Source organism: Staurois parvus, unplaced genomic scaffold, assembly GCF_062004578.1.
Source record: "Staurois parvus isolate SC_StPar_1 unplaced genomic scaffold, SC_StPar_1.0 ptg002105l, whole genome shotgun sequence".
Taxonomy (NCBI): Eukaryota; Metazoa; Chordata; class Amphibia; order Anura; family Ranidae; genus Staurois; species Staurois parvus.
In genome coordinates this window covers 119,865-136,236 of record NW_028319901.1, presented here as the reverse complement: position 1 = coordinate 136,236, position 16,372 = coordinate 119,865, and the positions used below count along the sequence as shown (strand labels likewise).

General features: G+C 44.5%; 1 protein-coding gene across 1 annotated transcript in view; it reads left to right on the top strand.

Moving 5' to 3' along the window:
• Positions 1-16,372, top strand: part of CASQ1 (calsequestrin 1) — a 119,337-nt gene that overhangs the window by 61,963 nt on the left and 41,002 nt on the right. The window contains exon 4 of the mRNA XM_089664930.1: positions 1,427-1,538. Coding sequence (XP_089521056.1) covers positions 1,427-1,538 — 112 coding nt within the window. The remainder of the gene's footprint in view (positions 1-1,426; positions 1,539-16,372) is intronic.

The following is a 16,372-nucleotide window of genomic DNA, read 5'->3' as shown; positions in this document are numbered from 1 at the left end:
GATTAAAGACAGAGAAGAGACAGAATCAGGAAGGAGATGAATCCGAAGGATGCAGAGATATGTGACATTCTCGGGGTTGGCAGGAGACAGCACTACCAGGCTGGCACTGAGCGCACAGATCCTGGGGGGGGGCAGGCAGAGTAAACATTAGTTTAGTGGTAGTGGGTGGGGGGCTCTCTCTCCTGTAAGGAGTGAAGACTCTTCATCTGCAGGTATAAAACAACAAATTCCACAGTTCCAACCAAACACCCGGGCCATGGCAGCTCTAATATCTCTTTTTTGATAGTTAGGATTCCTCCCACCGCTCATTATCAGCAGCATTATTTTAGAAAGGACACACTCCGCCTGGCAGAGACTGTAAATCTGCCCGTGTTTACAGAATTAAGTCCCTTCTGACCCCAATTACACCTCCCGAACGCAGGCTAAATCTGTAAAGATTGTGCGGGGGACATGAGTGACTGAAATCTCTTTCCAGAGGATGCGGACATGTTTTCCAAAAACAACGCCAACCTTACAGCCGGTTAGTGCCCAGTTTCCCCAACCAAGGGGAAAGATTTGAAATTATTATAATAAATATTATACAGGATTTATCTAGCGCCAACAGTTGTGCTGCACAATCCATATACATACAACCCGAGAGTGCCAAACAATCATCCAAACAACAAGGTTTTTACTGATCCGCTATGAATCAATTTTACCAAAACTTTAGAAACTTTGGACTTTTGGGCATTTGTTTGGTGACCTCATTGGATTGTATGTCAGTGGTCATTAAGGGCCACTCTTATTGGACACTGACCTTTTAAGGACAAGGCCTTTTTTCACCATTTAATGGGTATCAGCTCAGAAGGGGAACTATGTGTCTAGCACATTAACTCAGTACTGAAGGATGAAACCAAGTGGCTTCAAGGCCAACCCAAAATGGAGTGTGCACCAATGGGTTAAGACCTAACCCGTTGGTGCACACTCCATTTTGGGTTGGCCTTGAAAAGAATCACACCTTTATTTCTAAATTGTGGGAGGGGAAGTGGCACAAACTTAGGAAATCTCTAAAAGGTCAATAAGAAGTTGATGGTGTTGAAGGTTGGTGACTTAACCGATAAGTCACCAACTTTCAACACCATCAACTTCTTATTGACCTTTTAGAGGTTTTCTAAGTTTGTGCCACTTCCCCTCCCACAATTTAGAAATAAAGGTGTGATTCTCTTACTGGAAGGTAAGGGAAAGCCCCTTAAATGTGGAAAAAAAGGTTTTGGTGTAGAGATGGCCTTCAACAAGTCTTCCGTCTCTGCCCTGCTTGGTGCCATCTGCACTGAACCAAATGGTTTATAGTAAACTACTAACCAATTGCATAGAAGTGGTATGTTCTTTAAAAATATGACTGCCTGTCTATAGCTACAACAATAAAGGTGGACCTCTGATTGTGCAGGTACTTGAGGACCCAGTAGAGTTTATCGATGGAAGCCATGAACTTGCTGCTTTTGAGAACCTAGATGACGAGCCCAAACTCATTGGATACTTCAAAAATGAAGACTCCGAACGTAAGTGTTCATAGACATAATTAAAGGCACTTGATAGATAAGATGAGATCAGAGTGTAGTATTTAAGATGTGGTATTAAAAGAAACTGCAATTGTTGCATAGTTGTATAATGTGGTATAGTAAAATGTACATTTTTGTTAAACCAAAGTAAAAAGCATAAAAAACTTTTCTCGTTATATGTGCTGCTATCAATAAATATGAAAAAATGACGTTCTCTGCTATTCAGGGAATGTACCACCTGCAGATCCCTTCTGAGTCCATTTTTGTTTGATGTTCCTACTCTAAAGACCACCTGTAGCTTTGATTGCAAACAGTACATCATTTAACCATACAGTACAGTATTTTATCTGCCGCAAAAGCAGATTGGGGCACAAATGTTTTGGTGTGAATAACTTGTACCTGAATATTTTTTGTCATAAAATGCTTTGGAAGACCAAATATTCCATCCAGTAACCTTACCCCCAGACTTCAATACCTAAACCTCAACCACTAAAACTTACCCTAAACCTCAACTTTCAGCTCTGAACATCTACAACTAATCCTGTGCCTCAACCCCAAACATCTACAGCTAAACCTAATCCTATACCTCAACCCTAAACATTGACCTCTAAACCTAAACCCCAACTTTCAACCCTAAACATCTGCAGCTAACTCTATGTCTTAACCCCCAACCCTAAACATCTACACCTAACCCTATACCTCAACCCTAAACATCAACCACTAACCATATACTTGAACCCTAAACATCTACAGCTAACCCTAATCCTATACCTCAACCCTAAAGATCAACCTCTAAACCTAAACCCCAACTTTCAACCCTAAACATCTGCAGCTAAACCTAATCCTATACCTCAACCCTAAACATCAACCTCTAAACCTAAACCCCAACTTTCAACCCTAAACATCTGCAGCTAACCCTATGCCTTAACCCTCAACATCTAAAGCTAAACCTAACCCTCTACCTCAAATCTAAACATCGACCACTAACCATATACCTCAACCCTAAACATCTATAGCCAACCCTACACCTCAACCCCCAACCCTAAACATCTACAGCTAATCATATGCCTCAACTCCCAACGCTAAACATTTACAGCTAACCCTATACCTCAACTCCCTACCCTAAGCATCTACACCTAAACCTAACCCTATACCTCAACCCTAAACATCAACCACTAACCATATACTTGAACTCTAAACTTCTACAGCTAACCCTATAACTCAACTCCCAACCCTAAATATCTACAGCTAAACCTATGTCTCAACCCCCAACCCTAAACATCTACAGCTAAACTTATATCTCAACCCCCAACCCTAAACATCTACAGCTAAACCTGCTTTTATACCTCATCCCTAAACATAAAACACTAACCTAATATTTCAACCGCCAGCTCTAAACATCCACAGCTAAACCTAACCCTACATCTCAACCTTAAACATTGACCACTAACCCTAAACATCTGCAGCTAACCCTATGCCTCAACCCTAAAAATATACTGATAAAACCTAACCCTATACCTCAGCCCTAAACATTGACCACTAACCCTATACCTCAATCCTAAACATTTACTGCTAACCTGATACCTCAGCCCCGAAACCCTAAACATCTAAAGCTAAACCTATGTTTCAACCTCCAACCCTAAACATCTATAGTTAGCCCTATACCTCAACACTAAACATATTGCCCTATGTCTCATCCCCCAATCATAAACATCTACAGCTAACCCTATACCTCAACTCCCAACCCTAAACATCTACAGCTAATCCTAACCCTATACCACAACCCTAAACATTGATCACTAACCATATACCTCAACCCTAAACAACCCTAAATTTACAGCTAACCTTGTGCCTCAACCCTGAAACCCTAAACATCTACAGCTAACCCTACACCTCAACCCTAAACATCTGCAGCTAATCATATGCCTCAACCTCCAACCCTAAACATTTACAGCTAACCCTATACCTCAACCCCCAACCCTAAGCATCTACACCTAAACCTAACCCTGTACCTCAACCCTAAACATCAACCACTAACCATATACTTGAACCCTAAACATCTACAGCTAACCCTATACCTCAACCCCCAACCCTAAGCATCTACACCTAAACCTAACCCTATACCTCAACCCTAAACATCAACCATTAACCATATACTTGAACCCTAAACATCTACAGCTAACCCTATATCTCAACTCCCCAGCCTAATTATCTACAGCTAAACCTATGCCTCAACCCCCAACCCTAAACATCTACACCTAAACCTAACCCTATACCTCAACCCTAAGCATCAACCACTAACCATATACTTGAACCCTAAACATCTACAGTTAACCCTATACCTCAACTCCCAACCCTAAACATGTACAACTAAACCTAACCCTATACCTCAACCCTAAACATCGATCTCTAAACCTAAACCCCAACTTTCAACCCTAAACATCTGCAGCTAACCCTATGCCTTAACCCTCAACATTGAAAGCTAAACCTAACCCTATACCTCAAATCTAAACATCGACCACTAACCATATACCTCAACCCTAAACATCTATAGCCAACCCTACACCTCAACCCTAAACATCTATAGCCAACCCTACACCTCAACCCTAAACATCTGCAGCTAATCATATGCCTCAACCCCCAACCCTAAGCATTTACACCTAACCCTATACCTCAACCCCAAACATCAACCACTAACTATATACTTGAACCCTAAACATCTACAGCTAACCCTATATCTCAACTCCCCAGCCTAATTATCTACAGCTAAACCTGTATCTCAACCCCCAACCCTAAACATGTACAGCTAAACCTATGCCTCAACCCCCAACCCTAAACATCTACAGCTAAACCTAACCCTATACCTCAACCCTAAACATCAACCACTAACCATATACTTGAACCCTAAAAATCTACAGCTAACCCTATACCTCAACTCCCAACCCTAAACATGTACAACTAAACCTAACACTATACCTCAACCCCAAACATCGATCTCTAAACCTAAACCCCAACTTTCAACCCTAAACATCTGCAGCTAACCCTATGCCTTAACCCTCAACATTGAAAGCTAAACCTAACCCTATACCTCAAATCTAAACATCGACCACTAACCATATACCTCAACCCTAAACATCTATAGCCAACCCTACACCTCAACCCCCAACCCTAAACATCTACAGCTAATCATATGCCTCAACTCCCAACGCTAAACATTTACAGCTAACCCTATACCTCAACTCCCTACCCTAAGCATCTACACCTAAACCTAACCCTATACCTCAACCCTAAACATCAACCACTAACCATATACTTGAACCCTAAACTTCTATAGCTAACCCTATACCTCAACTCCCCAGACTAATTATCTACAGCTAACCCTATAACTCAACTCCCAACCCTAAATATCTACAGCTAAACCTATGTCTCAACCCCCAACCCTAAACATCTACAGCTAAACTTATATCTCAACCCCCAACCCTAAACATCTACAGCTAAACCTGCTTTTATACCTCATCCCTAAACATAAAACACTAACCTAATATTTCAACCGCCAGCTCTAAACATCCACAGCTAAACCTAACCCTACATCTCAACCTTAAACATTGACCACTAACCCTAAACATCTGCAGCTAACCCTATGCCTCAACCCTAAAAATATACTGATAAAACCTAACCCTATACCTCAGCCCTAAACATTGACCACTAACCCTATACCTCAATCCTAAACATTTACAGCTAACCTGATACCTCAGCCCCGAAACCCTAAACATCTAAAGCTAAACCTATGTTTCAACCTCCAACCCTAAACATCTATAGTTAGCCCTATACCTCAACACTAAACATATTGCCCTATGTCTCATCCCCCAATCATAAACATCTACAGCTAACCCTATACCTCAACTCCCAACCCTAAACATCTACAGCTAATCCTAACCCTATACCACAACCCTAAACATTGATCACTAACCATATACCTCAACCCTAAACAACCCTAAATTTACAGCTAACCTTGTGCCTCAACCCTGAAACCCTAAACATCTACAGCTAACCCTATACCTCAACTCCCAACCCTAAACATCTACAGCTAACCCTATACCTCAACTCCCAACCCTAAACATCTACAGCTAACCCTATACCTCAACTCCCAACCCTAAACATCTACAGCTAACCCTATACCTTGACTCCCAACCCTAAACATCTACAGCTAACCCTATACCTCGACTCCCAACCCTAAACATCTACAGCTAACCCTATACCTCGACTCCCAACCCTAAACATCTACAGCTAACCCTATACCACAACTCCCAACCCTAAACATCTACAGCTAACCCTATACCACGACTCCCAACCCTAAACATCTACAGCTAACCCTATACCTCGACTCCCAACCCTAAACATCTACAGCTAACCCTATACCACGACTCCCAACCCTAAACATCTACAGCTAACCCTATACCTCAACTCCCAACCCTAAACATCTACAGCTAAACCTGTCTTTATACCTCAACCCTTGACATAAACCACTAACCTAATACCTAAACCCCCAGGTCTAAACATCCACAGCTAAACCTAATCCTACACCTCGACCCTAAACCTCAACCACTAACCCTATACCTCAACCCCAAACCCTAAACATCTCCAGGTAACCCTATACCTCAACTCCCTGCCCTAAACATTTACAGCTAAACCTAATGCTATACCTCCTGCCTAAACCTCAATCCCTAACCCTAAAACCCCTAACTTACCCGAAGGTATAATATCAACCTTACATCTCAACCACTAACCTTATGCCCAACACAAAACTTCAATTTAATTAAATCATAACCCCAAAACTCAACCCTAATTTGTCATAATTCTAAATCTCCACCCTGAGCAGTTTATTGTTACCCTACACTCCTAAACATCTTCCCCAACCATACTCATAACTCTTATACTCTCTCTATAGACTGCAACCCTATCCTTAGCTTTCATCTCTATCCCTAACATCAAACCTCAACCTAATGCCTAACCTTAAACTCAACCATAAACCTCAATGCCTAATGCTCTCCCTAGTACTTAACCTTTAACCTAACCATAAACCTCAACCCCCCAACTGTAATCAGACCCTGAACCATAAACCTCAACTCTGAACTCTCAACCTAACCCCTAACTGTACACCTCATCTCCTAAACCTGCCCAACATCTCATCCTCCAATCCTAAACATGAATAATTAATCCTAACCCTAAACCCCAACTGCAAATCCTAAATCCCTAACTCTAGGAAATGCCTAAAACCCAACTAAACCCAATCTCAAACTTGAATTCCTAACCTCAATACTTGACTTAAATTTGTCATAACTCTAAACCTCAATCCTTACTTTTTATCATCTTACTGTACATCTCAACCCTAAGTATTTATCCTTACCTCAGTTCCTATATCTCACCGTAACCACTAACAATATGCACATCGCCTAAACTTCAAACCTCACTGATCACGTTAAACCTCAACCCATGATCCTCACCCTAATGGCTACCTCTACACCTAATTTGTTTTATAATCCTAAATCTCAACCCTAAGTATTTTAGCCGTACCCTTACCTCGGTTCCTAACCCTCACCCTAACCACTAACATTTACAGTACATAGCCCTCAACTCAACCTCACCCATAGCGCTAAACCCCAACCGCTGATCCTCACACTAATGGCTATCTCCACACCTAACTATAGACTTCAGCCTCGAGCTCAGGACTTTCCCAGAACCATAAGCCTCAACTCTTAACTTTCAAACAGACCCCTAACTCTAAACCTCAACCCCTAAACCTAACCCAACACTTCAACCTCCAACCCTAAACATAACCCCAAACCTCAACCCCAAATCCTAAACCCCTAACTCTGGAAAATGCCAAAAACCTCAACTACTAAAACCCAATCCTAAAATTGGAATCCTAACCTAAATACTTGATTTGAATTTGTCATATCTCTAGGCCTGAAATTTAATTTGTTTTATAATCCTAAAACTCAACCCAAATATTTTAGCCGTACCCTTACCTTGGTTTCAAACCCTCACCCTAACCACTAACATATACTTAACCCTTAACTCAACCTCACCCATAATGCTAAACCTCAACCCCTGATCCTCACACTAATGGCTATCTCCACACCTAACTATAGACTTCAGCCTCGAGCTCAGGACTTTCCCAGAACCATAAGCCTCAACTCTTAACTTTCAAACAGACCCCTAACTCTAAACCTCAACCCCTAAACCTAACCCAACACTTCAACCACCAACCCTAAACATAACCCCAAACCTCAACCCCAAATCCTAAACCCCTAACTCTGGAAAATGCCAAAAACCTCAACTACTAAAACCCAATCCTAAAATTGGAATCCTAACCTAAATACTTGATTTGAATTTGTCATATCTCTAGGCCTGAAATTTAATTTGTTTTATAATCCTAAAACTCAACCCAAATATTTTAGCCGTACCCTTACCTTGGTTTCAAACCCTCACCCTAACCACTAACATATACTTAACCCTTAACTCAACCTCACCCATAATGCTAAACCTCAACCCCTGATCCTCACCCTAATGGCTACCTCTACACCTAACTATAGACTTCAGCCTCGAACTCAGGACTTTCCCAGAACCATAAGCCTCAACTCTTAACTTTCAACCAGACCCCTAACTCTAAATCTCAACCCCTAAACCTAACCCAACACTTCAACCTCCAACCCTAAACATGAACTGTTATTCCTAGCCCCAAACCTCAGCCCCAAATCCTAAACCACTCTCTATGTAAAAAATGCCTAAAACTTTAAATGCTAAAACCCAATACTAAATTTGGAATCCTAACCTAAATACTTGCTTTGAATTTGTCATATCTCTAGGCCTCAACTTTAATTTGTTTTATAATCCTAAATCTCAACCCTAGGTATTTTAGCCGTACCCTTACCTTGGTTCCTAACCCTCACCCTAACCACTAACCATATACATAACCCTTAAACGCAATGCCTAGCTCTAAACCTCACCCATAACACTAAACCTCAGTCCTTAATGCTCACCCTAATGGCTAACTGTCCACCTAACCATAGACTTCGGCCCCAAACCCTAACTTGTTCCGGAACCGTAAGCCTCAACTCTTTGCTTTCACCCTGACCCCTAATTCGAAACCTCAACACCTAAACCTAACCCAACACTTCAACCTCCAACCCTAAACATCAACCGTTAAAACTGAACCCCAAATCCTAAACCCTTAACTCTATAAAATGCCTAACCAGAGCTCATCTTCCAATCCCAGTAGAGAGACTTGGATATATTCTGACAAGACTATCCTAAAATACCGCCGTCAGTCCCAATTATGTATCTTCTTGCATAAGTGGGACCAACAGCTCTGTTTTTGTGGAGATATGCCTTTGATCTTTTAACCAAGTGAGTGGCCAACTGTATTTTAATAAAGTGGGTGACTTTAATGCTACAAAAGTGTATACTCTCCAGCCAGGGGCGGACTGACAACTCATGGGCCCCCCGGGCAATAGGGGATCATGGGGCCCCTGTGTCCTTGCCCAAACTCAAAAAAGCTTATGAAAAAGGTATTAGGGGCATCTCATGGGGCCCCCTACTGACCCCGAGCCCTCGGGCAGTGCCCGAGTTTTCAAATGGTCAGTCCTCCCCTGTCTCCAGCGCTCCAGGAATCAATTGCCAAAGGAAGGCCAGGGGACCAAAGCTAGTGGTGTCCTATGGATAACATATCGGGGATGCAGCCCTCCTCAGATGGGGAAAATCAACAATTGGAAAAGAGCAAACAGGTGACGCAAACACCTAGTGCATTATCCATGATTTATTAAAAAATTTATAAAACACAAAAACATACTCACAAACGTAGCATGTATAAACACTTTGTATGACAATGGAGATGGCCACAACATGGGCAAGATGTCCAACTGTCAGTGCGGTCGGGTGCTGACGCGTTTCGGGGATGAGTCCCTTTCCTCAGAGCTTGTCAAGCGTTTATACATGCTACGTTTGTGAGTATGTTTTTGTGTTTTATACATTTTTGAATAAACCGTGGATCATGCGCTAGGTATTTGTGCCATCTGTTTGCTCTTTTCCAGACTTTAATGCTACACTAAGTGGGCGCCCCCATTCCTCCCTTTTTGTTCTACTCCAGGCAGGGGCGGACTGACAACTCATGGGGCCCCCGGGTAATAGGGGATCATGGGGCCCCTGTGTCCTTGCCCACACTCAAAGCACACCCAAAAAAGCCTATAAAAGGTACCGGAGGCATTTCATGGGGCCCCCTACTGACCCTGGGCCCTCGAATGGTCAGTCCGCCCCTGGGGGGTGGTACTTTCGTGAGCTTAAAGCTCAAAGTGGCCCAGAAGCCCATAAAGCAGGCAGGGGGGGGTGGGGCAGTGACTCCGAACAGCAGTGCCCGAGTGCTGAAATGGTCAGTCCGCCCCTGACTCCAGGGTGACTGCCCTAAGTGAGCCCGTTGATAGCATTACAGGACTATTGGACTCTTATGGACTTTATGAACTTGTGCTGCTTGCCCTATTATCACCATTTAATCTCTTATTAAGTACCCTGAGGTGCCTGTATGCAACTGTCAGTATTTTTAAAGTGCTCCAGAACCCTCAAACCTGATATGCAAATTCTGACTTTGCATTCTAAAGTCAAGGGTTAGACCAGGAGCGGACTGACCATTTGGAAACTCGGGCACTGCCCGAGGGCCGGGGGTCAGTAGGGGGCCCCATGAGATGCCCCTGCTACCTTTTTTTTAGGCTTTTTTAAGTTTGTGCAAGGACACAGGGACCCCATGATCCCCTATTGCCTGGGGGCCCCATGAGTTGTCAGTCTGCACCTGGGTTAGACTGCTCCCTTCTACCTTCCACGTCTAGCTAACAGTCCTTACTGAAGATGGACAGGATCACTAACCAATTGCTTGGCATTCACGAAAGTAGGCAGCAGGCCACAACATGACTTTTGGAGGCAAATCAGTTGCATATCAAACCCCTCTGGAAACCCGGGGCACTTGAAAAGACTACGGGGCATGTTTGCAGGTGCACTCTAAGCTAGCGACTCCATTGGGGTTGTATTATGTAGAATAAAGGATTAATATTGGAGCCATGTATAAAAAAAAAAAAAAAGCTGACGGAGTTCTTTTTGTCTGGTCTGTCAGAGGAATTCTCTATCAGGGGATGAACGTAGATTAAACCGGGATTCACAGCAGATCCCCCATACAATGGAGACTGAGCTGGAGGACAGAGCATGCCGGCCGGGCAAACACAACCACGGGCAATGCTAATGTCAGGTTTAAGTGGCCACTCCACCCAAAATTGATGGTTTAGTGGGTCCTCGACTGTTAAACCCCCTTTCGGTTTCGCAAGTGTCTGGGAGATAAAGATGAAAAAATGATTCAAAATTACCAGAAAAGCTTTTAAGATTGGATAGTAAAGATAGAATCTTTAGGCGCCAAATCAAAAAATAAAAGATACATTTGGAAATGAAGATTCGATTGATTTTATGGACTCAATCACAGTTTGCATTATGCTGCACCAAGGAGTGTTGCTCACATGTATGTTGTGCACGTGTCGTGGGAGTGTCCATTTATGTATAATGGTCCCTCAATGAGTGACCATTTTTTTTTTATAGGTCCCTCAATGAGTGTCCATTTATTTATAATGGTCCCTCGATGAACGTCCATTTATTTATAATGGTCCCTCGATGAACGTCCATTTATTTGTAAAAGTCCCTCGATGAGCGTCCATTTATTTATAAAAGTCCCTCGATAAACGTCCATTTATTTATAATGGTCCCTCGATGAGCGTCCATTTATTATTAAAGGTCCTTCTATGAGCGTCTATTTATCAAGGTCACTCAATGAGCATCCATTTACTTATAATGGTCCCTCAACGAGCATGCATTTATTTATCATGGTCCCTTAATGAGCGTCCATTTATTTATAATGGTCTCTTGCTGAGCATTAATTTATTTATAATGGTCCCTCAGTGGGCGTCTATTTATTGATAATGGTCCCTTGATGAGCATTATTTTATTTATAATGGTCCCTCCATGAGCATCCATTTATTTATAATGGTCCATCGGTGAGTGTCCATTTATTTATAAAGGTCTCTTGATGAACGTCCTTTTATTTATGATGGTCCCTCAATAAGTGTCTATTTATTTATAATGGTCCCTTGATGAGCGTCCATTTATTTATAATAGTCCCTTGATGAGCGTCCATTTATTTATAATAGTCCCTCAATGAGCATCCATTTATTGATAATGGTCCCTTGATGAACATCCATTTATTTATAGTGGTCCCTCGGTGAGTGTCCATTTATTTATGATGGTCCCTCAATAAGCGTCTATTTATTTATAATGATCCCTTGATGAGCATCCATTTATTTATAATGATCCCTCAATGAGCGTCCATTTATTTATAATGGTCCCTCAATGAGCGTCCATTTTTTTATAATGGTCCCCTGACGAGTGTCCATTTATTTATAATGGTCCCTCAATGAGCGTCCATTTATTTATAATGATCCTTCAATGAGCGTCCATTTATTTATAATGGTCCCCTGACGAGTGCCCATTTTTTTATAATGGTCCCTCAGTTAGCATCCATTTATTTATAATGGTTCCTCAAAAAGTGTCCATTTATTGACAACGGTCTCTTGATGAACATTCCTTTATTAATAATGGTCCCTCAGTGGGTGTCCATTTATTTATAATGGTCCTTCAAAGTCTATTATCTGAATCTATCTTGCCACGAGCTTCAATAATTCCCCTGTGCTGACAAGGAGGAGGAAAGAGCAGAAAGATGACCCACCAGTATTCAGTCCCTCCTCCATGGTCCAATCACAGAGGGAGGGGAGGTGACCGGGCTTTCTTGCATTGTTGGAACAGGAGAAAAGTCAGGTCACCAGGCTGTCTGTACTGTCTGGCAGGGGGGTGTAACTCTCAGGATTGGCTGGACAAAATTACAAAGCCTTTAAATGAATATTCCTGGAGGTAACTGGCACACAGGGGCGGACTGACGACTCATGGGGCCCCCGGGCAATAGGGGATCATGGGGCCCCTGTGTCCTTGCCCAAACTCAAAAAAGCCTATGAAAAAGGTACCAGGGGCATCTCATGGGGCTCCCTACTGACCCCGGGCCCTCGGGCAGTCCCCAAATGGTCAGTCCGCCCCTGCTGGCACAACAGCGTTTTCATGGTGGTGGATCCCCTCTATGAGCCCAGGGCACACCTATAGCCATCATAGACCCCGGGGCTGGGACAAGGGAGGGGCAGGAGGGGCAGCTGCCCTGGGCCCAGTGCTTTCAGATGGAAGACTCCGGCGCACTTTGGGGTGGGACAATTGGGCGCACATATCACAGAGGAGAGAGGTACAATTTGGTGTCTTGGCCCTGGGTGCTGGATGACCTTCTCCCGGCGCTGGTAGACCTTATGCAACTGCTATGGGGCCCTGAAGCAAAAGGGGGCCCGGCGCTGTCCTAGCTAAAATGACCAGAAGCCTACACACTCTGAGATTCGGATCTGTATCGTCGGGCTCCCGTAAGGGTTAATGACATATCTGTGAAGCCCGTGATAAAGGGGGTATTAAGGGATTTATGGAGTCAGCAAATACCCCCCTCCCCCATCCATTCTTTTCAGATGGCACACAAAGCATGCTTCCGCAGCACGAGCCGCCGGCCGTCGCCGCTCCCCCCCCCCCTCCCCGCTGAAGCCCTTTGTTTACCTCTGCCTGTTAATAAAGATGGTCTCTTGGCTGTGCCGGGAATCGATCTCGCTAAAGAGCGGCTCCTTCCGAACGGATACACAGCCAAGCCGCAGAAACAAGAGAAGGTGTATTACCTGCCAACACAACGCGAGCGCGCGCTTGTGTCCCCTCCCCCCCATCTATGTCCCCGCTGTCCTCTGTCCCCTGGGCTTGGAATGGGGGGAAAAAAGGAGAATTAAAAAAAAAAACGATCTTGGTCAACAAATGTAACATTGGCCTTATTAGAAACACGACGAATGTTACAAAGATACGATTTCTTTTTACTGTAAAGAGTTACATTTTATTTTAGATATATGTTTGCGAATGCGAATCAGTCGAATGAAGGCGGAAGTAATGGCGGCCTGACAATGTGCTTTATAGTCCATTTTAGTTTTGGGTGGAGAAGGAAAGGGTTAGAACCTCTCTCAGGATTTTATTGCTGTCTGTGTTCTAACATTTCTAAATCCTCCCTCCGGCCTCAGTCTTGCACAGGTGCATCGGCTCCTCCCCTTCAGTCTCACACAGGTGTACCGGCTCCTCCCCTCCAGTCTTACACAGGTGTACTGGCTCCTCCCCTCCAGTCTTACACAGGTGTACCGGCTCCTCCCCTTCAGTCTCACACAGGTGTACCGGCTCCTCCCCTCCAGTCTTACACAGGTGTACTGGCTCCTCCCCTTCAGTCTTGTACAGGTGTACCAGCTCCTCCCCTGCGGTCTTGCACAGGTGCACCAGCTCCTCCCCTCCAGTCTTACACAGGTGTACTGGCTCCTCCCCTTCAGTCTTGCACAGGTGCACCAGCTCCTCCCCTTCAGTCTCGCACAGGTGTACCGGCTCCTTCCCTCCAGTCTTACACAGGTGTACTGGCTCCTCTCCTTCAGTCTTGCACAGGTGTACTGGCTCCTCCCCTTCAGTCTCGCACAGGTGTACCGGCTCCTCCCCTTCAGTCTTGCACAGATGTACTGGCTTCTCCCCTTCAGTCTTGCACAGGTGTACCGGCTCCTCCCCGACAGTCTTGCACAGGTGTACCGGCTCCTCCCCAAAAGTCTTGCACAGGTGTAACGGCTCCTCCCCTTCAGTCTTGCACAGGTGTAACGGCTCCTCCCCTTCAGTCTTGCACAGGTGTACCGGCTCCTCCCCTTCAGTCTTGCACAGGTGTACCATCTCCTCCCCTCTAGTCTTGGACAGGTGTACCGGCTCCTCCCCTTTAGTCTTGCACAGGTGTACCAGCTCCTCCCCAAAAGTCTTGCACAGGTGTAACGGCTCCTCCCCTTCAGTCTTGCACAGGTGTACCGGCTCCTCCCCTTCAGTCTCGCACAGGTGTACCGGCTCCTTCCCTCCAGTCTTACACAGGTGTACTGGCTCCTCCCCTTCAGTCTCGCACAGGTGTACCGGCTTCTCCCCTTCAGTCTTGCACAGGTGTACCAGCTCCTCCCCAAAAGTCTTGCACAGGTGTACCAGCTCCTCCCCTTCAGTCTTGCACAGGTGTAGCGGCTCCTCCCCTTCAGTCTTGCACAGGTGTACCGGCTCCTCCCCTTCAGTCTTGCACAGGTGTACCATCTCCTCCCCTCTAGTCTTGGACAGGTGTACAGGCTCCTCCCCTTTAGTCTTGCACAGTTGCTCCTCTTCTTCAGTCTTGGACAGGTAAAGCGGCTCCTCCCCTTCAGTCTTGCACAGTTATACCGGCTCCTCCCCTTCAGTCGCACAGTTATATTGGCTCCTCCCCTTCAGTCTTGCACAGTTATGCCGGCTCCTCCCTTTCAGTTTTGCACAGGTGTACCGGCTCCTCTCCTTCAGTCTTGTACAGGTGTACCGGCTCCTCCCCTTCAGTCTTGCACAGGTGTACCGGCTCCTCCCCTTCAGTCTTATACAGGTGTATCGGCTCCTCCCCATCAGTTTTGCACAGGTGTACCGGCTCCTCCCCTTCAGTCTTGCACAGGTGTACCGGCTCCTCCCCTTCAGTCTTATACAGGTGTATCGGCTCCTCCCCTTCAGTCTTGCACAGGTGTAGCGGCTCCTCCCCTTCAGTCTTGCACAGGTGTACCGGCTCCTCCGCTTCAGTCTTGCACAGTTGTACCTGCTCCTCCCCTTCAGTTTTGCACAGGTGTACTGGCTCCTCCCCTTCAGTCTTGTACAGGTGTACCGAGTCCTCCCCTTCAGTCTTGCACAGTTGTACCGGCTCCTCCCCTTCAGTCTTGTACAGGTGTACTGGCTCCTCCCCTTTTGTGCCACCATTGAATTTGAAGGATCGAGCGTGTTGGAAATTTTTAGAAAAACTAATGAATTTCTAATCAATGATGGGAGAATCATGCGAGAAATATAATTGAAAAAGAAACGAGTGTGAGCCGTGACCTGGAAAGAAAAGAAAATTCTTGGCCACGAAAATTCTTTTCTGTAGCAACATGAGGTGAAACTGAAGGCTTGGTTGGTCAAATTTCGAAGTCAATGGTGGCACCATCGGGTTACAAATGCATGAAATTTCCTATTTTCTAAAGAAAATTTATTCAGAATTCGACCCTGCTTAATTCAAGCCATACACGGGTCGAATTCCGAACTAATTTTTAAGAAATTCTGAAATTTTATGCATTTTGTAACCCGATGGTGCCACCATTGATTTCAAAATTCGACCAACCGAGCCGTCAGTTTCACACGTTGATACAAAAAATAATTTTTTTCGTGGCCAAGAATTTTCATCCTTTCCAGGTCACAGCTCACGCCCGTTTCTTTTGTGATTACATTTCTCCCGCCATTGATTAGAAATTTGTTCCTTTTTTCAAAAAATTTCCAACATGCCCGATCCTTCAAATTCGATGGTCGTTTCAAAATCGGCCGTTGCTGCGGCCCCAATAATGGTGCGAAATTCGAACGAAAATACTTAGAAAAGATTTTCGAAAGAAATTTCTTTCGGAATTTGACCCGTGTATGGCCAGCTTTAGTGGGGGGACACAGTGGGAATAGAGGGGAAAACAATTTATGGGGGCACCCTTATGCAGGCCATAGACTGGTCAAAAACTGGCCTTTTTTAAAAAAAAAAAAAAAAAGGAAATCGGCCGTTCAATCGGCCGATGTCACCACCAATGGTAAAAAATCGG